This window comes from Psammomys obesus, unplaced genomic scaffold (genome assembly GCF_907164565.1).
Source record: "Psammomys obesus unplaced genomic scaffold, mPsaObe1.curated_primary_1811, whole genome shotgun sequence".
Classification (NCBI taxonomy): domain Eukaryota; kingdom Metazoa; phylum Chordata; class Mammalia; order Rodentia; family Muridae; genus Psammomys; species Psammomys obesus.
Genome location: NW_026590571.1, coordinates 2,583,150 through 2,605,403, shown reverse-complemented (window position 1 = coordinate 2,605,403; position 22,254 = coordinate 2,583,150). Strand labels below are relative to the sequence as shown.

Sequence of the window (22,254 nt, the reverse complement as noted above, 5' to 3'; positions counted from 1 at the left end):
CATGCCACTCCCCAAGTCCACTGATAGGGGAGGTTCTCCTCTTCTTTCTGATCTTAGTCTATCAGTTCTCATCAAAAGTGGCTGCATTGTCCTCTACTGTGGCCTGATAAGGCTGCTCCCCCCTCAGGGGGAGGTGATCAAAGAGCAGGCCAATCAGATTATGTCAGAGGCAGTCCCTCTTCCCATTACTATGTAACCCACTTGGACACTGAACTGCCATGGGCTACACCAGTGCAGGGGTTCCAGGTCATCTCCACAAATAGTCCTTGGTTGCAGTATGAGTCTCTGGGAAGTTCCCTGTGTTCAAATTAACTTGTTCTGTTGCTCTCCTTGTGCAGTTCCCATCCCCTCCAGCTCTTACTATTTCCCACTTCTTACATAGAATTCCATTCACTCTGCCCATCAGTTGGCCATCAGGCTCAGCATCTGCTTTGACAGTCTATACTGCAGAAGCTTTCAGAGGCCCTCTGTGGCAGGTTTCAAGGTTGTTTCCTGTTTTCTTCTGGCTTTCAGAGGCCCTCTGTAGCGGGTTCCGAGGTTGTTTCCTATTTTTGTTTTCTTCTGATGTCCATCCTCTTTGCCTTTCAGGATGGGGATTGAACATTTTAGTTAGGGTCCTCTCTTTTGCTTAGTTTGTTTAGATGTACAGATTTTAGTGGGTTTATTCTACATTGCATGTTTATATGAGTGAGTATATACCATGCGTGTCTTTTTGCTTCTGGGACAACTCACTCAGGATGATCCTTTCCAGGTCCCACCATTTACGTGCAAATTTCATGATTTCCTTATTTTTCATTGCTGAGTAATACTCCATTGTATAGATGTACCACAGTTTCTGCATCCATTCTTCAGTTGAGGGGCATCTGGGTTGTTTCCAGCTTCTGGCTATTACAAATAAAGCTGCTCCAAACATGGTTGAGCAACTGTCCTTTTTGTGTACTTGAGCCTCTTTTGGGTATATGCCTAGGAGTGGTATGGCTGGATCTTGAGGAAGCGCTATTCCTAGTTGTCTGAGAAAGCGCCAGATTGATTTCCAGAGTGGTTGTACCAGTTTACATTCCCACCAGCAGTGGAGAAGGGTTCCCCTTTCTCCACAACCTCTCCAGTATGTGTTGTCCCTTGAGTTTGTGCTACTATTTCTGAGGGAAGCAATATGCCTCTTACCTTCACAAACTTTGAAATTACCTATATGCCTCGAGATTTCTTCCACGCTCACTGACACCAAATAGTGTCTGTCAGAAGGATTACTTTCCAACCTCCTCTTGGATAAAGCTGCAGTTTTCATGGTCCCAGAGATACCTCAATGTCCACTCACTAAAATTTTTTTGATGACTTCAGTTGCAGGACCTCTGATTAGTGTATCTTGAGATGTACTAAATTATTTCACTTTGCATGATAGCTGGTCCTGTAGATTTGGAGAGTCTAGGTCTTTTATCTCTGCAGGAATTTATAAATTAGCCCAGTCATACACACTCTACTGAATAGATCCACCTCTTTTCAGGACAGCAGAGCCATATATCCATTTCCTTGATCCCTGAAAGCCATCAGTTGGGGAGACTATTAAACCTGTGACAATCCTTGGACCAACTTTACATCAGAATACATCACAAAATATCTATACATTATTCAAGACACTATACTACAAAACAGCAATCTAAATTACTTACTAGGCAGATACAGGAGAAGTATTTGAGCCCAGGGTTTCTCTGTCAGCTTAACATCACAGCCATACCATTTCTCAAAGGGAAAACAACAAACAAAACACAAAAAAACAAGAATAGGTAATGATGTATACACACTGATTTAAATTTCAGCAGGTGCTCAGAAATGTCTTTTATTTGAAACTTCATTGTGTCCATTAATTTTTAATTAGTCAATTAACTTACTTTACACCCTTACTGCAGTTTCCCCTTCCTCTTCTCCTCCCAGTCCTTCCTCCCACTTACTCCTGCTTTCTTTCTCCCTTTCTCTGCATATAAAGTTGCAGTAACTCAAGGTGCATCTTCTCCTATTGAGGCTACACAAGGCAGCCCAGGTAGGAGCAAAGGGTCCCAAAGGCAGGCAACAAGAGTCAGACAGGCCCTGTTCCCTGAGTGCTGGTGCGCCACTGTGCCCATCTTCATTCTTATCTTCTATGAAATAATTTTCCACTTTCCTCACATGGGTGAGAACATGTGTCTATACTTGCCCAATTCAATATCTTTTTCTCTTAATCTCAACGAACCCTCCAGAGCAACTAATCACGACAGAGGCTTGATTTGCTCTCAGAGACTCAAGATAACTTCATACAGTCTCACAGAATCCAACTGAATCCTAACCACTAATTCTCCCATAGACCTAATCAGGGACGGATGATCTCAGGATGAGAAGGAGCACAAGAAAATCTCAGGTACTGAATGTTACTGTTCAACCACAACTCCTTCCTTCACAGGACATTTTGTTTTGTGCCTGAAGAAAACAAGATGATGTCTTTTCAAAATCATACTCATACCCAAACCAAGAAAACAGATAGTTCCTGTGCAAAGACCCCTGTGGAAGTGACTCATAAATCAAAGAAGATATGCAAGGTGAGGTGACCAGGTAGGGGGTGGGCAGAAGCGGCTGAGTGACCAAGGCCCATTGTAGAAAGATTTCTCAGAAGGTGGAAACCAGAGACACTTAAGAAAAAGACCATGGTCTTCACCTGACCTCTGTAAGTCTCAGGGTTTCCCTCCATACACAAATACTCAGTGTGAGTTTCCAAAACATGCCTGAAGACTGCAGATTGGTGATCTAGTCCTTAATGCATGTGCTGCCACTCAACCCTTCGTAAGTGGGGAACAAATAAGCAGCATTGACTCTCATTTCCCAGGATCAATTATCTTGATTTTCTAGGTGGACCATTGAGGTCCTCCAACACAGAGGGAATTCAGGGATGAATGACACACATGTCTAGCAGAGTAGTTGCCAGAATTTACATTTCCTTCTTTTCTAGGCCTTCCGGGATATTTCTACATACTTTTCTGAGGAAGAGTGGGCAAACCTGACCAAATGGCAGAAAAGTGCCTATGTGTATATGAAAAGAAACTACGTCCGAATGACCGGCCTAGGTAACAGGAAGTTCTGGGTTCAGACAAGTCTGGGTGTCTCCTAGTTGCTTTTTATGTCACATCTTCTTCTCAACATGTAACAGATCCCTCTCCCACATGGTACTTTTCTTCCCATAGAAATGTCAAGGTGCTTGCTGAGCATGCTGCTCTTTTCCATCCTGTGCAAGGCTGAGAGCATAGACAACAGGCAATAGGGCTCAGACCTACAGCCTGCACTTTTCTTTCCTACAGGGTTTTGCACTTGTGAGCATTAAGGTCTATGCTGTGTCCCAGATCCTAGCATTTCCTCTCTTGTGCCATCTATTTAAGAAAAAGCACTTTGTTTCCTTTTAGGGATCACAGTCAACCAACCAGTTTTCATGCGACATAAGAAACAGGCCAACAATTCTCTGGTCGAATGTATTGAAGTTCATGACAGTGAAGGTGAGTGGTCAGGGAGGGCTGTGAAGGATTGCTTTTTTCAGTCAACATGCCCAGTAAGGTCAGAGGCAGCTTTTTTCCTCTTCAGATCAGGGTTGTGTGGAAAAGAGTTCATTCAGTGGATTATGTAGAAGACCCTGTCAAATAAAATTCTAAAACATTAAAAATAGCGTAGTAAGTCAATGCAAACATGTAACACCTTCAGTTGGAATGCACACGGTCCTGTATCACACCTTAAACACAGGTAGACACTCTCCACCTTATACACACACATTCAGCACACTGTCACAGATGCCACTCAACACACACACATACACAGAGAGAGGGGAGGAGGGACGGAGGAAGGGAGAGGAGAGATGGAGAAAAAGAAGGAGGGAGAGGAGGAGGGGGAGAGGGAGAGGGTGGAGAAGAGAAAATGAGAGGGGGTAGCAAGAGGTAGCTCATCTGCTTGTCAGGGTAAAAGAGTCTAGATCCTGTGCTTTGAGTAGCATGTGTAATCAGGACAGAGGATATTGATTATGTTCATTTGTTCTAACACAAAACTCCAAAGAGAGTCCTGTGTCCTATAGACCTATGACTTTCCAGGAAAGCAGGTCAGATGGCACAAGCTCCCACAAGCACTTTACTTGATCTAAACTCCAGGCCTGAAATCTATGCACAGTTTTTGAGAGAGAAAGAATAACTACACTTGGTAGCCCCCCTTGCAAAACACTGAGTCAAATCACTTATCCTTCCTCACACAGTTAACACCTTAATATTCAAATGATTTCATGTGTGATGTTTTTTGATTATTCCACATCTGAAAGTTTATACAGCTCAATTTTTCTGAAATCAATTTAATATTATGAGGTACAAAGAATGTGCTGGGATAGGATGAGGCAGTGATAACACTTCTTAAACAATCATAAGGAGACTTCGAAGCTAACATTACAGATAATGCCTGCATCATTCGTAAAGTGAAAGACAGCCTTGCCCCACCAGCTGCTCCTTCTCCGTGAGCAGGCTGTAACCCTCCACTCTAGCATCTCCTATGTAGGACTTTCGGGATATTTACAATAACAAACCAAAACTTTTGACTTGTCCCTCTCTGTAGATGAATATTCTGAAGGGACTTTTGGCATGACACACAGAAAAAGCGGGAAGGTGAGTGACACCTCTTTTTGCAGGAGTGCACCATGTTTGTCACTCAGTTCATGCTCACATTGATGAAGAGAGTTTTCTTTTTGATGGTAGGGAAGTGGATAAAATATATGATATTGAAAGTGAAAAATGTAAAAAAAATGTAAAAAATGTAAAAAAAAAATGAAAGTGAAGCTTCATATGTTTCAAGTGCCAATTCTAATTGTATGGCAGGTCATTGAGTTGTAGAGACTTTGGGTCTGGTTATTTTTGGTGTGTGATGTTTTTATTTGCAAGGTCCCGTGTTAAACATTATCGAGCAAATTAGAATATCTTAAATCAAGTGGCAGAAATACCCCCTGTAGAATACTGTTTGCTAAAAGGCCTTAACCTAGATTCTCTTTTATAGATAATAAATCTTCGAAAAGTAAATGGAGGACTTGTCTCCAGAGATGCTTCTGTTTCCTTTGCTTCCAAATTGCCAGGTTGGATGCAATGTATTCCTATTCCTTAACATAGTTTCTTTATTATTTTTAATATGGTATTTTATTTAATTCTTTGAGGATTTTGTATAATGTATTTTGATCATATTCACACATACCCTACTTTTTCACCTAATGAACATAAAACATCTTTCCTATATGTTTCTTCCCCACATTCCCCAAATTTATGCCTTCTTTTAAATTAAAAGAAAAGCCCAATTTGTGCTATCTATATACTGTGGGATGTAGCACCATACACTAGAGTATGGGTGACCTACCAGGAACTATACTCTCTCTTTTTTTTAAGAAAACTGAGTTTCCCTCCCACAAAATCCATATACTATGATTAGCTACTTAGAAAGGGTGGGGCACATGGGTTCCGACTCATGCCATGCTAGAGTGCTGACAGGTCTTGTGTAGGCAAAGACACTACTGTGAGTTCATTAGTGTAACAGTCTCATCATGTCCATAAAACACTAGATTGATCTGGTCCTCCGTGTCTTCTTCCTCTTACAATACTTCTATCCTCGCTTCTACAATGGTACCTGAGCTTGGGAGGAAGGTGTGTGACATAAATGTCTGTGTTTAGCTGAGCAATTTATAGACACTTATTTTCTGCAGTTTAACCAGCTGGGAGTTTCTGCATTAGCCTCTACTCACTGTACAGCAAAATTCTAATAATGTCTGAGAGCTCATTTATCTATGTGGAGAGAGATATGAATTTAGATATGAATGTAGTTTGTAGTACACTCATTTAGCAAAATCACAGTAATGGGTTTTCCCACGGGCCTGTGCAACCACATGTTCTTGGTCAGATTTACAACACCAGACCTGTGTTTCTTGAATTAGAGCATTTTAATAATTAGAGTAATGATAATGAGGATCAGCACAACTGTACTAAGTTATTGGCCTGAAGAGCAGCTTCACTAGCTCTCTATTCTGTAGCCCAAACCACTGAAATGCACTCATGTCTTCTTTCATTTCTGAAATTCAGGTGATGCCTCCGTGTGAGGCATCTGTTCATTCTCTCATCCTGACACTCACTTTCCAAGCAGGAAATTTCCAGCTGGCCTCTGCTCTATGAACGGAACATGCACTTCCCTGGCTGGAAATGACACGGTTTTCACAGTGGACTCCTCTCACTGTGATCAACTTCAGGACATATCTATCCCTGGGAACTATGTGCACCACATCTCCAACCCAGAGGAATGCTAAAAACCACCTAACTCCTTACCGAATAGGAGTTTCCATAGTTGTAGGTTTGGTCTAGTATAGAGTTATGGGAGCTAAGGGTCAGTGGCCGGTGAGGACACAGTTAAGGACTGAATGGAAAGAAGGGATTATAAGAGCAATATTCAGTTGTTCACTATTACCGGATAAAGTACTTTGCCTCCCCAGGCACACCCACACATGTGCTACATAGACACAGAGATATACACATACGTAAAAATATAAATATAAAATAAAAGGCAATAAATTGTTTCTAAGCACAGAAACAACACTCTTTTACTGGTACATAGACTCCCTCATGCATGAATCAGGAAGTTGAATGAGAGGTAGCTAAGGACTAGTGACCAGTGACACATCGTGATATCAGTAGAAATGGTGCAGGTGCCCAATCCATGTGAAGTCCTGTCACCACCATTTTGTGTGATACCACCTCCGGCACCACATTCTCTGATAGCCAGATCACTATGTCTCCTTTCTTTCTCTCCCATCCCTTGCATTCATCTGTACACCATCATGGTACAGTACGGTCTCCTTCATTCTATTCACTCTTAAGTGTCCATGCCATGCACCACAAGCTCATGTGTGAAGCCTTATGTTTTCTAGATACCTGCCTTCCACAGAACCTGTGGATCCCTCCAGGCTTCTTTTCTTGCCCAAATCATCTTTATTCCACACTCCTAATTACATCTCATTTACTTGCACAAATGACAGTCTACCAAGAACATAAAGGCAAACACTGTAGTTCCAGAAACATGGCTTATTTAGGGCACACTGTTTTCCCATTTAAATATCCATGCTCTTTTTTATTTAGTTACAAATAGTGAAATACTTTGTCAAGTGTGATTAGCATGTTATGAAAATCCTTAAATAACACCTGCAAAAGACTGAGCCTTTCAGTACTCTGCCACGAAATGAGACACTTACCAGGTTCTGCCCCTCTCAGAGGATATGAAGGCCGTTAATGGTTGCCAGGGGAAAAGACCAACTAAGTCCAATTCACATTTTAGTAAGCCCAATTAAACTCATTGGGTCCCACCAATACCAAACAAAATAGAAATGAAATAGAAGGGAATCTAGAAGTGAGGAGGCAGGGCATTAGTGTGAGTCAAGAGAGGGTGACGAGGTATATACATGATCAAAACACATTATAATGAAATGTCATGATGACATGTAACAACACATATAATTAATACATGCTAACATATATTAGGGTGGCGATAGGGTGGTGTTGGATGGAAAGAAACCATGGGGGAACAATAGTCTGGTTTCCCTGGCATGTTCTGGGTTTATGGCAAGGGTCTTAAAAAATCCCAGGCCTTTCTGGGTGAGGAACTGGACAGCACCAACCAGTTCAGATTTTAGAATGGCTCTCTATAATCATATTTTGACTTCTTAAATTCATATAATGTAGGTGAATGCTCACTGGATACTCTTTCTAATGAAGGCTAAAATAGGAAATCTGTATCAGGTGATTGGGGAGGGGGACCAGACAGTATACTGGATAACCTGAACTGGCCTTTGGTCTGCACTGCTGTATGGCTGACATCTCAGTCTTTGTGAGCCAGCAAATGTAAAAATCAGACTATGGAGGCAGCCCATGGGCTCATGGGAGGGACAAGCTCTGCTCTTTTCTGACAAAAAAGCCCTAATTTATTTAGCTCTAATGCACTAACCCCTCCCCATTTCAGGCAATCAGGTAAATGCTTGGAGCAATCGGTTGCGAGAAAGGAAGACTAGAGTGATATATGAAGAGATCAGTGACCCTGAAGAAGATGATAGTGATTACTTTATCTGTAAGTAGTCCTTTGAAACATCTCCCAAACCCCAGAATGCACACTTTTCTCTTATGGTATTGGCTCCTACCCAGTCATCCACTTCTAGTCCTTTGGGGTAATGTCACTCATGTTTCCTTTCCTCTGATGTTGGGTAATTTGGAGACCATCCCTCCTCAGAATGTTGTAGGCTCCCAAATCCCAGGTCAACACTCAAAGTACAAGCCCACCTTCCTCTGGCTAAGGAATTCAAAGACAAGGTGAGGCAGTCACTTGTGCTCTAAGCAGAGGGATTGCTTGTAGAGCAGAGGCTCTGAGGTTGGGCAGGAGAGCATGTAGGCATTGAGGGACAGGAGGAAAAACAGACCAGTGAGCAGGTAGTGGGAACTCACTAGCACTTATTTTCCTTCTCTTTCTTGTCTCAACCACAGAGAGTCGAAATAAGCCCATGATGAGAAGAATGTGGTGGGAATTCAGGATCATAGCCACAACTTTGAAATACAAAGTACCAGTTATATGTATATATATACATATATATTTATTTATAAAAATTCAGTATGCTTCTAAGAGATAAGCATAAGTTTTCATATTATGTATCAAGTGCAGCAAATCTTAAGGATGTGTCAAACACTCTGTTAGCAATCTTTTTACTTTTTGCTAAGCATTCCCTATGTGTTATTGTCACTGTGCTGAGTCCCATTAGAATTAGTCCTTCTGTGTCAGGCAATCTTTAATCACAGTTATTGCTATATTATAGCTAGCATCTGGTCAGCAGTGGGGATACTCTGCAGGGTAAGCACTTTGTATAATGCTACTGCTATTACTATTATTCTTACTGTTTGACAACCACTCTGGCAGAATATCAATGTTTCAAGTAGGCCAGATGGCTCAGTGATAAAGGATCCTGCTGCCAAGTCTGATGACTTGAGTTCAATCCTAAAGATCCATAGATTGACAGAAAGAACTGACTTCCTGACAGTGTCCTGTGATACTCACAATTGAATTTGCATGAGCATGCATGCATACATGTGCATGTGCACATTGATGCACATACACACACAAAATAACTAAAAAATAGATGAAAAGATAACAAAAGAAATCTATCAATATTTCATTCAGTGAGGCATATACCTAATGCATGCCCTGCCATTTTCTTAGGAATCATGTGTCAGTCATCCTCTGCACTAAAGCACACTACTCTCTCCTTGCTTAGGATTACTGAGTAGAGTCTTGTTTAACACATTTCTCTGCACTTGCACACATATATAAAAGTCATCACTATGATCACCTGTCACCTAGCATGCTCCACTAGAAATGTGTTTAGTCACAATCATCTTATTTCATTTTCTGGTCAGCACATGCTTTGTCCCGTGTTTGTACACAAGTGACACAACCAAATTCTGTGACATAGGAGAATCTGGCTTTGCTTGACAACACATGCTTGCTTCTATTAAGATCAAAACTTATTTTTTTTTTACCCTCTAATCTTACCTTTTTGGAAGTTGTAATGTCTGATTCTAGGGATTGAACTCAGATCCTCCTGCATATAAGGCCAGGTCTCTGCCACTGAGCTGCACTGGACTAGTAGTTACTGCTTCATTGCTGACAAAATACCTGAAAGAAAAAAAGGGAGAAAGATTACTTTGGGCTTACAGTTTCAGTGGGTTTAGTTGATGGATACTTTTCCCATACATGCTGTTCTTCCTTTCATGTTGCATTAGCCAAACAAGGAATACAGGAAGAAGCCCAAGGCAAGAAACAGCCCCAAGTTCATGGTTCTTATGAGCTAATTCCTCAAAAATTCCTTGCCTCCCATATGACCACTAATGCCAAGTGATATCTTCAATGGATTCACTTGGTGATTAGACTAGAGATCTCATGACATAATCACTTTAAGAAATCTCATACATGGAGCCAAAATGGAACTTTTATTAGCATGCCTAGATTTTCTGAAATAATCAGACAGACTACCAAAATCAACATACACACTCAGGTTGTTTATGTCATTTTCAGATGAGGTTTCACTAAGTTAACCAGGATGGCACCAAATTTTTGATTGCCCTCTTGTTAACATCCAAGTAGTCAGGATCACAGCTTCTTCTGGGCCAATGATTATCTTCTTCTTTTTGTTTATTTTTGTCCACTGAACCAGTTTCAATTATGTATCCCAGGCTATGATGGAACTCACTTTCTAGCCCAGGAATTGTGATATTTGTGCCCCAGCCTCTGGAGTACTGGACTTACAAGTGTAGACTACCCTACATGACTGAATATATTTATAAGTGATTCTGACATTGACATAGGTCCCTAGAACAAAATGCAGGGATCTCAAACAGGGAGAAGTTAAGGAAGACAGTAGAGTCATCACAGGGAAAGTGTTATGAGCAGGACTCACCAAAACTAACAATAAGGAATACTTATTAGCCTGGGATATTGTTCAACAGTAAAGATTGATTAACATACCCAACAGGCCCAGGGATCAAGATGTCACTCTACAAAAATAAGACCTACTGAGAGAGATTGAGGATTTAGTATGAACATGAATAGATGATGAAGTGTAGTTACTTAACATAAATCTAAGAAAGATGGTCCAATAAGTGTGAGACTAGAGGCCGAAGCATTAACAGATAGCAAGTACAAGGTCAGAACTGAATGGCAGCAAAGGCAGAAGAGTTTATGGAATAGCAGAATTAAGGGTCATAGATGAAGGACAGAGGAAGTACAAATGAGACCTCAGGCTCTACAGCAATGTTGGTAAGGGACACATAACCTGTGTTGGTATTACAAAAGCTGCATTCAAGTCTAGACTTCATTATAGTTACATGGCAGACACTATGAGGTGAGTTGTATCATACACCCATTCCCCATACCATTCAGATGTAGGATCCATAATGCTCAGTGTAACTCTCCTAGGGGTGATGAGGTAATGTGGGCTCCTATGGCTATGGCTTTGATGGACTGAACTGTGGAAAGGGAAGAGACAAGATAGCTCTGCCCAGGCACTATGTGAGGATGCAGAGAGGAGTCAGAGGTGCTGATAAATGAATGTGTTCAACAAAACAACCAGATGCAGAAAGGCAGATGGTTCAAGTTTAACCTCAAATAAGTAACCACATTTAAATTTGTGTTTTGTGTAATTTTATGTATGTGGGGCATGAAACTAGAAAGGGTACCATAAAATGGGAAGTCAAATCCTTAAAGAGGTACAAATGAATAACTCTCTATACTGCTCCCAGGAAAGTACTAACAGGAACAATCAGGGAGAAAGAAGGTGACAATGTGATTTGGACTTTGACTGATTAAAAATCAAGAATATGGAAATATGTCATGGTGAAATCCATTACTTTGTATGCTACCTTAATATATCAAGGGAATAGAGTACTGAGGATAAAATGCAAAGAGAAAATAGTCTACTTTTGAAGCAAAATTAGTGGTCCTCTGTTGGAGAAAAAATATTATATTTGGGAGAAATTGGAATTCATGAAAATGGAAGTTGGAACCTGGCCATTCTTGTTACTGTCTAGAAGAACCCTTACCCTGCTATCTGTCTCACTAACTCCCACTGTACAGCCATCAGAACAATGGCACATGTCAAGTACAAACTCCCAAGGCAAATGACAATAATGGCAGACTGATGCCTTCCAGCTGCAGTAGCATGCTCAGAGGTCTGTGGGATGAACTTTGTGTTCTAGGTTTCTGAAAATATGGCCCAGACCATTTTGTACTGCAGTCGTGCAGAATGGAAGAATAATATCCATGGCCCAACTGACTTATGGATATTTAAGTGTACTTCATATATGCCTATAGGAATTAAAATGTATATGGTTTGTCTTGAATATATTTGGCCACCCAAAATAGCAACTGTTTGTGAAAATACCAAATACACAATGAATACAACTTACAAAATCCAAGTGACGACTGAGACATGTGGAAGTTCTCTATCCAAGTTATTCAGAATTCAATCTGTGCTTGTACCTGGGTTTTGCTTCCTGGAAGATAATCAGTAGGTGTACATCCATCTGGAAAGGACATTGAATCTGCATGTGGATGCCAGACTTAAAGGGTATTATGCTTGCTTGACTGGCTGGCATAGGCTGTTTTGGTAAAAGGACCAAATTCACCCAGCGTTTCAGGACCCAATGCTGAGCCATCATCTACAACTACATTTGCTTGACCAGTTGGCATGGGCTGTTCTTGTAAGGACCAAATTTACCCAGAGTTTCAGGCCCCAACGCTAAGCCATCATCTACAACTTGTGGCTCCAAGTACTGAAGAAGCCGTCAATACAAGGAAATTAAAAGCACAGTAACTGCATGCTGAGTTGTTTGAATTGCAGATCCCAGTAAACTGGGCTCTTCATTCCTCTCACCTCCACTCTCATTCTTAGAGTGTCTGTACCAGCCTTTTCCCCCAGAAAGTCCTCTTAAGAGTGGAGAATTTGGTTGCAAGTCACCAATTTTACCTAGCTTGTTGAGCATACTAGCTTTAAGAAGAAACCTGTAGTCTAACAATGCCAAGTTTATTGTTTATTGAGACTGAACATAATGAATACAGTGGAAATGTTTCAAGAAACAAAGGAAAAGATTGAGCTACTGAAGAATTTGTTAAAAGATGAAATTTAAATGTTCCCTGCTCTGCTACATCAACCCACAGAGTTCAGCTTGCATAAATGTAAGTGTACATATGTACAAGTAAATGTATGTAGATGTACCTACTTCCAAAGCAGGATTTCCGAAGCTCTGGATTACGGCTGGTGTGGCCCAGATAATTCTTTTAGTGAGGAGCTATTTGCACATTTTAGCAGGTTTAGCAGCATCCTTGAACACTGTCCACTAGTTATCAGTGAATATACTTCATTCCAGTTGTGGCAAGAAGGTCCAAATGTCAAGAGGAGATGGTGGTAGCAGTAAATATTATTACTAGGATCAAAGCTCTTAATTGATGATGATAACAATCAAGCTTCTGTGGAATGGTCTCTGTGTTCACTTTTGTATATTTTAGCACATTAAAATGACAAAAATGGGTATATGGTTCTTTCAAGTATTCATTTTTATGCCAATAAATCAGTGCTGCTGTTGGATTCAGTCAAAGAAGTGTCTGGTAACAGTTACTGCAGAGATCCTTTTTTCTTCTTTTTTTAATTTATATTTTTATTAATTACAGTTTATTCGCTTTGCTTCCCTTCTGTAGCTCCCTCCCTCCTCCCCTCCCAATCTCATCCTCACTTCCTCTTCTCCACCCATGCCCCTCCCCAAGTCCACTGATAGGGGAGGTCCTCCTCCCCTTCCCTCTGACTCTGGTCTATCAGGTCTCATCAGGAGTGGCTGCATTGTCTTCCTCTGTGGACTGGTTAAGGCTGCTTCCCCCTCAGGAGGAGGTGATCAAAGAGCCAGACACTGAGTTCATGTTAGAGACAATCCCTGTTCCCTTTACTAGGGAACCCACTTGGACACTGAGCTGCCATAGGCTACAGCTGAGCAGGGGTTCTAGGTTATCTCCATGAATGGCCCTTGGTTGGAGTATGAGTCTCAGAAAAGACCCCTGTGCCCAGATTTTTTGTTTCTGTTCTTGTGGAGCTCCTGTTCTCTCCAGGTCTTACCCACTTCTTTCATAAGATTCCATGTGCTCTGCCCAAAGTTTAGCCATAAGTCTCAGTATCTGAGTTGATACCCTGCAGGGTAGAGTCTTTGTGGTAGGCCCTTTGTGGTAGGCAATATGTCCTTTTCCCTATTTTCTCCCTCTTCTGATGTCCATTCTCTTTCCCTTTCTGAATGAGGATTAAGCGTCTTAGCCAGAGTGTTCTTTCTTGATTATTTTCTTTAGATATACAGATTTTAGTATGTTTATCCTATATTATATGTCTAATACCCACTTATGAGTGAGTATATACCCTGTGTGTCTTTCTGATTCTGGGATACCTCACTCAGGATGATCTTTTCAAGTTCCCACCATTTGCCTGAAAATTTCATGGTTACTGCAGAGATTCTTAAGTGGCCAAAGTGTTGAGAGTATGTGATTGCTGAATTCAAGCCTTAAATGAGACATGCGTATCACCCCCTCCATGGGTCAGGGAACTCCATGGAAGAAAGTAAAGAAAGACTATAAGAGGTAGAGGAAAGGGTGGAGTGGTATGAACTGAAGTCTCTTTTGGACATTACATAGCTTCTGCAAGCCTGAAATCTCAGCAGCTGTTATTATCTGCAGAATATTGGGCCCTTATCATCTGTCATGGAGAGGATAGAATGCTCACAAGCCACATACCCATTCCTGAGAATTTGTGAAAAGTTAACAGTTGCCAGGGGCTTGTGAAATCCCACAGCTCCCTAAGGATCTTTAGGTAGTTAGTGCTTTCAGAGAGTGAGATGCATTTACTTCCGTGGTGTAGCCACTTCTATGGTACCTATGATTCTGGATTTAACCCCTTAGCACATGTCCTATAGGAAAAAACAAACAAACAAACAAACAATGAAAAACATGTATTGACAAAAAAAGTCCTGAAGATAGAAGAAAAACTACCTGGGGATTGGGTAGTTTCTACTGGTAAAGAAAAGAAACAGGGTACCTGGAGGTGATGATGACAAAAATGCATGGACTGGTGAGATCTGTTAAATATTTCCTCCACGCATGCTCTTCTTGGTAACCTTAATTGAAATTATGGGTTGACAAAAACAAAACAAAATAAAACAACAACAAGAAACCCTAAACCACACGAAAATAAGAGTAAGACTAGTTGAGAAAAATATTAAGATCAGGAGGAATGCAAGTGGGCACAACATAAGAATGGGACATAGTCATGATTAAAACACATTATATGCATGTATTAAATGTCACAAAAATATATTAAGATAGCAGCAACCTATCTCCTTCCAGTGTGTCAGGATCCTATGTTTGTGACTCACTTTCTAGCATGTGCCAGGTCCTGGGACAGATCCGTAGAACTACAAAAATAACACAAGTCAAAAGTGACATGATCAGTGGATGAAGAAATGATTTCGTGGTTAACAGTACATACTGCTCTTACAAAGAACCCATATTTGTTTTCTAGAACCCACATGGCACTCACTCACTGTTTAACTCTACTTCTATCTAGCATTGTGATTCTCTTTTCCAGCTTCCACAGGTACTGAACACACATGGCAAATCACTCATAGATAAAATAAAAGTAAGTAAATTTTTTTAAGTGACATGAGCCAGGCACAATGGCACATGCCTGTAATCCCAACACTCAGGGAGCCAAAGGCAGGTGGATCTCTGTGAGTTTGAGGTCAACTTGGTCTACAAAGCGAGTCCAGGACAGCCAAGGTTACACAGAGAAACCCTGTCTCTAAAAACAAAACAAAACAAAAAGTGACATCATCAACTGCAATCTGCATAGGAAATATGACAGTTCATTAAAGATCTCAACAGATGTGTCCTGTGCATGTGCTCCTGTTTTCCTTCAAGAACAGAACTCAAATTTCTGCTGTTAACTCCATCCACTCCTGCCCTTGTCCCCAATGAGCTCCTTTGCTCCCCATACAAAGTCAAAGCCTACAGTCATGCTGCCAGCTGGATCTATCCTCGCTCACTGGACCCATACTTCCAAGCAGTTTGTTCCTTCTCTAGTCAGAGACATTAGACTCACATTGCCAAAACCACCCACCCCTGCAGCCTTTTCAGAGAGAGGCACTGGACCCAAATTTACAACTCTACCGACTCTAACTACTTACCATAGGATCACATGTCCCATGTCTGCCTTTCAGCTCTCCTTCTGCCCCTCTTCTTCATATAAAGATCCTAGATACTATTACCAACTCTGCTAGAACCCTTTGCCTAAGGAAAGTCCTGAATACCTCTCCCAAATTCTTGAAGATTAGCTGTGGGAATCTTTTAATTTGAAGGCATTCAACCTTAGTTATTGCTGGGCTGAGCCAAAACTGCTTCTGATATCCCATTTGAACATCAACATTCAGTTTCTCAGAGACTGAATCCTAAATCCTGTATAGCTGATCTACCACCTGCCTGGAAAGAAATCATCAGTAGTGGAAACAAGATCTCCTTACCAAGAAAGCATACCAATGACCTAACTCCAGATACTTAGATCTGATCATAAATACACAAACACAAATAACCAAAATAGTCTCTGATAAAAATTAGCACTCCAACATTAATGTAACCCAGTAATAGGGACTTAGATGGCATACAATGATTTCAAGACAGTAGTAATAATCATGATTGAGGAACTAAAAAAGATTATGAGTAAATTCCAGAATAAAGACTGCCTAAAAACAATTGAAAGATATAATGAAAACAGCTTGGCATGGAAATAAAATTTAATAGAGAATGTTTTTAAAAAGGCTCAAATGAAATAAAATGTGAAATGAAATTTTCAGTACTTCAAACAAAAATCGAGGGGAAAGCCTCACTAATAAATTGGACTAAGTGGAAGAGAGAATATTGAGTCCTGAGGTAGAGGAATTGGAACATTCAAAGAAAATGTCAACTCCAAAATAAATAAACACAAGAATGAAACATGCAGGAACTCTGGAACACTATAATTCAGAGAAAATGTCAAATCCAAAATAAACAAACTCAAGAATGAAACATGCAGGAATTCTGGAACACTATGAAAAGAACAACTCTATGAATAATAGGTAGAGAAGAAGAGACTGAGGTCAAAGTCACAGGAAATAATTTCAATAAAACCATAAAAAGATAAACTAAAAATAAAAAAGGAGCTTATCACTGTCCAAGACAGATGCAGAACACCTGATAGGCATGACCATAACAGAAACTCCCCACATCATATATCAGTCAAAACACTAAATATACAGAACAAAGAAAGGATACTGAAAGTTGTAAATAAATATCAATTCATATACAAATGCAGATCCATCATAAGAGCAGGTTTTTCAGTATAGGCTATGAAACCCAGAAGGGATTGGACCGTTGTTATACATGTTAGGAAGGATTACAGACATCAGTTCATACTACTATGTTCAGAAAATATAGTCAAAGGAGAAAGTAAAACTTTCCACCATAAAAACAGATGTAAGGAATTTATGAAAGTCCTGAATACCTCTCCCAGATTCCTGAAGATTGCCTGTGGGAATCTTACCACTTACAACTAACTAAGCTCCATGGAAGATGATGAAGGGAATACTCAGATCTGAAGAGAAGGTTTCACATGCCCAAGAAGGCACAAGGGTTCATCAGTTCCAGAAAACTTAATCAACAGAAGTCAAATGAAACACCACAAAGCAAGAAAATGACAAGAATGCACATTCTTTAGTAATAACTCTTAATATTTGTGGTCTCATCTCCCCAAGAGTCACAGACTAACAAACTGGATCATAAAACAGGATCCATCATTTTTGATACATCTAAGAAATGCATCACACTAACAATGATAGATACTACCTTAGGGTAAAAGGATGGAAAATGGTGTCTAAAGTAAATGGGACTAATAAGAAGTGTAATTCTTTTTTCTTTTCTTTTCTTTCTTTCTTTCTTTTTTTTTTTTTTTTTTTGAGACAGGGTGTCTCAGTGTAGCCTTGGCTGTCCTGGACTCACTTTGTTGATCAGGCTGGCCTTGAACTCACAGAGATCTGCCTGCCCGTACTCCGTGAGTGCTAGGATTAAAGGCAAGTGTCACCACTTCCTGGTTTGTAGTTCTTTTAATATCTGAAAAAAAAATAGAGTTAAAACCAAAACCAAACAGAAGGGGTAAAGAGAAATAATTCATACTCATAAAAGAATAAAATAATCCAACAACAGCATTGTCTTAGTCTGGTGGTTCTCAACTTGTGGGTCACAGCTACCCAACAGCCCTTTCATAGGGGTCATGTATCATGATATTCAATATTTCATGATGTGTGGACATATGATATCCTCCATATGATTCATAACAGTACCAAAATTACAGTTATAAATTAGAACTGAAAATAATTTTATAGTTGGGTGTCACCACAACATGAGGAGGGTTGAGAACCACTGCATTACTCAGTGTTCTATTGCTGCGAAGAGACACCATGACCAAGGTTAACTCTTGTAATAGAAAGCATTTAATTGGAGCTCGCTTACACTTTCAGAGGTTTAGGTCATTATCCTTATGGTGGGGAGCAGTGGCATGTTGGCAGATATAGAAGCTGAAAGTTCCAGATCTAAAAGTAGCAGGAAGATAGAGCAGCTGGGCCTGGCTTGGGCTTTTGACAACTCAAAAGCCCACCCCAGTGACATTCCTACTCCAACAAGGCCATACTTCCTAATCCTTTCAAATACTGCTGGTCCCTGGTGACTAAGATGGAAATCTATAAGCCTATGGGGGCCATTCTTATTCAAAACACCACATTTCACTCCCTGGCCCCCATAGGCTTATAGCTACACTATAATGCAAAATGTATTTAGTCCAACTTCAACAGTCCCTATAGTCTGCCACAGTCTCAACACTGCCTAAAACCGAAACAAGTTCAAAGTCTCTTCTGAGACTCAAGGCAGTCTCTTAACTGTATCCCTCAGTAAAATCAAAATAAAAAATCAGATCACATACTTTCAACATGCAATGGTACAGAATATGCATTCCCATTCCAAAGGAGTGGAAAGGGAGCAGAGTGAGGAAATACTGGATCAAAGCAAGACTGAAACCAGCTGGGCAAACTCCAAACTCTGCATCTTTATGTCTGAGGTCAAAGCGCTCTTTAGATTTCCTACTCCTTTCATCTTTGTTGACTGCAACACACTTCTCTCTCTTGGGCTGGTTCCACACTTGGTTGGCAGCTATTCATGGCAGGTATCCCATGGCTCTGGCTTCTCCAACATCTTGGGGTCTCTAACACAATCCTTAATAACTTCACGCAATGACCTGTCTGGGTTTCCATGCAGGGGCACCCCTGATACAAGCTTGGCCTCAGCAGCTTTCCTCAGTCACAGAGGAAGATTCTGTAACTCCTTTCTTGTATCCTTGACTCTAAAGCTAGAACCACATGGCCAAAGCTTTTCAGTTCTGCTTGCTGGGGCTGGAACATGGCCCCCTCTTTCAATCACATCTACATCATTTTTTCTTTTCTTTTTTTAATGGTTTCCTTCACTGCTTACACTTTTCTTTTAAATTCCTTTTCACAACTTGGAAGCTTAGCTGGGTGGAGTCTTGCCCTGAGATCACCACACCCTTTATATATTTAGGATTAAGCACTGGGCTTAGCTCCATTACACATCCCATCCCAGTGCTTCTTTTCTCCTCAAGCTGTACATTTTGTATTTTTTTTCTTGCTCAGCTTGCTCCTTATTGTAGATATGCATAAGAGTGACCACTAATAACCACACAGCAGAGTCAATGCTAGGCTGTTTTGAAATCTCCTCTGCCACTGCAACCAATACCAAACTTTTCAATTTAGTCCCAGGAAAAGCTTTTTGACATGGGCAGGAAGCAGGAAAATATCACAAGAACTGCCTGTAAACCTCTTGAGCCTTGCCATTATAATCTACATTGCTCTCAGAACCACTGTCTTCCATGTTCCTACTACTGTGGCCTATTAAACTCCACTTTAAGTGTTCAACTGCTTTCCTAGTCCAAAGTCCCAAAGTCCACATTCTGCCGTCAAGTAGCAAGGTCAGGCCTGTCAAAGCCATATCCTGCTCCCTGGTGCCAACTTCTGTCTTAGTATTCCATTGCTGTGAAGAGACATCATGACCATGACAACTGTTATAAAAAGAAAGCATGGGGCTGGCTTACAGTTTCTGAGATTTAGTCCATTATTCTCATAGTCAGTAGTATGGCAGTATGCAGGCAGACAAGGTAGCCCAGAGTTCTACAGCCAAATTTTAAGGGAGCAGGAAGAGAGAGCCACTGGGCCTGGCTTGGGCTTCTGACACCTCAAAGCTCATCCTCAGCCTTACACTTTCTCCAACAAGGCCACACCTCTTAATCTTTTTTTAAAATAATTTATTTAATAATTGGCGTTACAGACAGTTGTGAGCTATCATGTGCTGGGAATTGAACCCGAGTGAGTCCTTTGGAAGAGCAGACAGTGCTCTTAACCACTGAGCCATCTCTCCAGCCTCCTAATCTTTTCAAATAGTGCTGGTTCCTGATGACTAAGTATTCAAATATATGAATCTTATTCAAACTACCACATGTATAATACTGAACATATATGCACCAAACAAAGGAGTATCCTATTTCATATAAGGAACACTATTATATTTAAAACAACAGATCAACTCCAACACAATGATAGTGGGTGATTTAAGAATATCATTTTTAATAATATGTTATCTGGAAAAATCTATACTGAAAAAAACTGGAGTCAAAGGACATCAAAAATTAAAGGGACATCTTTCTCTAGAATGTAACCAGGTGAGTCCTTCTGATTCTTCCTTCCATGATTCTCCTCAATCCCCAGATCTAACCTGGGTCTCACATCCACTACACTGGTCTAGTCTTGCCACCTTTGCCTGCACTTCAACCAACCTCTAACCTTCCGCTAGAAGCAGTCCTTCCTGCCCCTGACCCACAGTGCCACCCATACAACACTGAACCTCTCCACCAAGTCAGATCCTGCACACCCTACCCCACTGTCTACCTGGGTAGTAAGTCTGCTTGGTCCTCTCCTCCATACATCCTCTCCAACACTCCACCATCTACCCTAACCCTCCAGTCTTGGTCCAGGATGGACATCCTGTACAGAAATCCAGTCCCTTATGTGCATCTGACTACATCCTCCGAAAAACTATATTCAACCTGTAAGCTAAACCCAACCTGCTTGCTCTGTCCATACTACATATAGAGCTAACTAAGGACATTCATATGTCCATTTTGCATCACAAAACAATCATCTCATTACAATATAAACCATGTATGAGGTCAAGACAGTGTTTCTCTCTAACACTTACCAGTCTTATAGACATGTTCTCCAAGAACAATTACATAGATGAGTTCCAGGACACACATTTTAAAGGAACAATCATAAACTTCATTAAAAGAAATCAAGGAGTTTCCAAAAAAAAAAAGCAGCTCAGTAAAACTTAAAAAAAAAAACACAAACATGAAGTTGACAGAAATAAGGAAATGAATGTAGAATTTTAAAATGTAATTAAAAGGACAAAAACTTTTAAAGGATCCAAGCTGAAAAGAAGATGGAATTGAAAAAAAATCCAATAACACAATAAGAAATTTCAAAGTGAATGAATTAAGGAAAAGATAGATATCAGGGCTCAAAGATAAAATGGAAGGTCTAGAAGAAATAAGCAAAGAATATGAACTTTTTTTTTAAATACAAAGAAAAATATATAGGAAGTGTGGGACAGCATTCAAATTATAGGCATAGATGAGGGAGAAGTTCAGGCCAATGGCATAGATGAGATCTTCAACAAGATCAGAGAACAAATCTGTAATGAAAGTTTTGGTTTCTTTGTAAACTCAGTTACGTAAATATGTTTTTGTTTTAAACCCAAGTGTGGGATTTTAGTTGGGCTATAGTTTGTCCACATCTGTTAATTGTCTTGTGTGAGGTGTGGCTTTTGCCACCTGGTAACAGCCTTCCATGTTCGGCATGGAAAGGGATGTTGTCTAGGACTCTGAAGGTATAAATTTGAGACTCCAGAAAGAGAGGTGGTGGCATTTGATGTTGGTGTGTGGCAAGTGGCAGTTTGGAGAGACCAGAGAGATGGAAGGTGAGGTGGTTTGGAGCAGACAGATGGAGAGAAATGCTTTTGTGGCTCAGCAGCTTAAAGAAGACTTCTGGCTGCATCTGCTATTGGCGGAGCAATTGGTATAGTACTAAAAACCCATAAATCCTAAACAGCTGGGAGAAGTAACAGGGTACTCTCTCCCCACTAACCTTCTCTCTCCCGCGTTAGATGTGGGAGGTTGGAAGGGAGGTTGAGGCCTAAACACTCTAAATAAAGTACAGTTTTAAAGATGAATGCTACGCAAGTCGACAAAGGAAGGAAAGTTAGACCCATAGAAATAGAAGAAGCACACAGAACATCAAATATATAAGACCAGAAAAGAAAATACCCACAGCATATGATAGCTAAATCATCAAGAATACAGAACAAAGAAAGTGTATTGAAAGCTGCAAAAGAAAAATGGCAAGTCACAAAAAAGAAAAACTTATCAGAATAACAAATGATTTCTCAATGGAAACTTAGAAAGCCAGAAGA

At 40.4% G+C, this 22,254-nt stretch overlaps 1 protein-coding gene across 1 annotated transcript; it reads left to right on the top strand.

Annotated features, from left to right (window-relative positions):
* The first annotated feature begins 2,438 nt into the window (after window positions 1-2,438).
* Window positions 2,439-8,141, top strand: LOC129677288 (protein SSX1-like). The gene is made up of 6 exons (XM_055607934.1): window positions 2,439-2,567; window positions 2,975-3,089; window positions 3,423-3,512; window positions 4,603-4,652; window positions 5,038-5,113; window positions 8,029-8,141. The coding sequence occupies exons 1-6, from the start codon at window positions 2,463-2,465 to the stop codon at window positions 8,139-8,141; spliced, it is 549 nt and encodes a 182-aa protein (XP_055463909.1). The 5' UTR covers window positions 2,439-2,462.
* The last annotated feature ends 14,113 nt before the right edge of the window (window positions 8,142-22,254 follow it).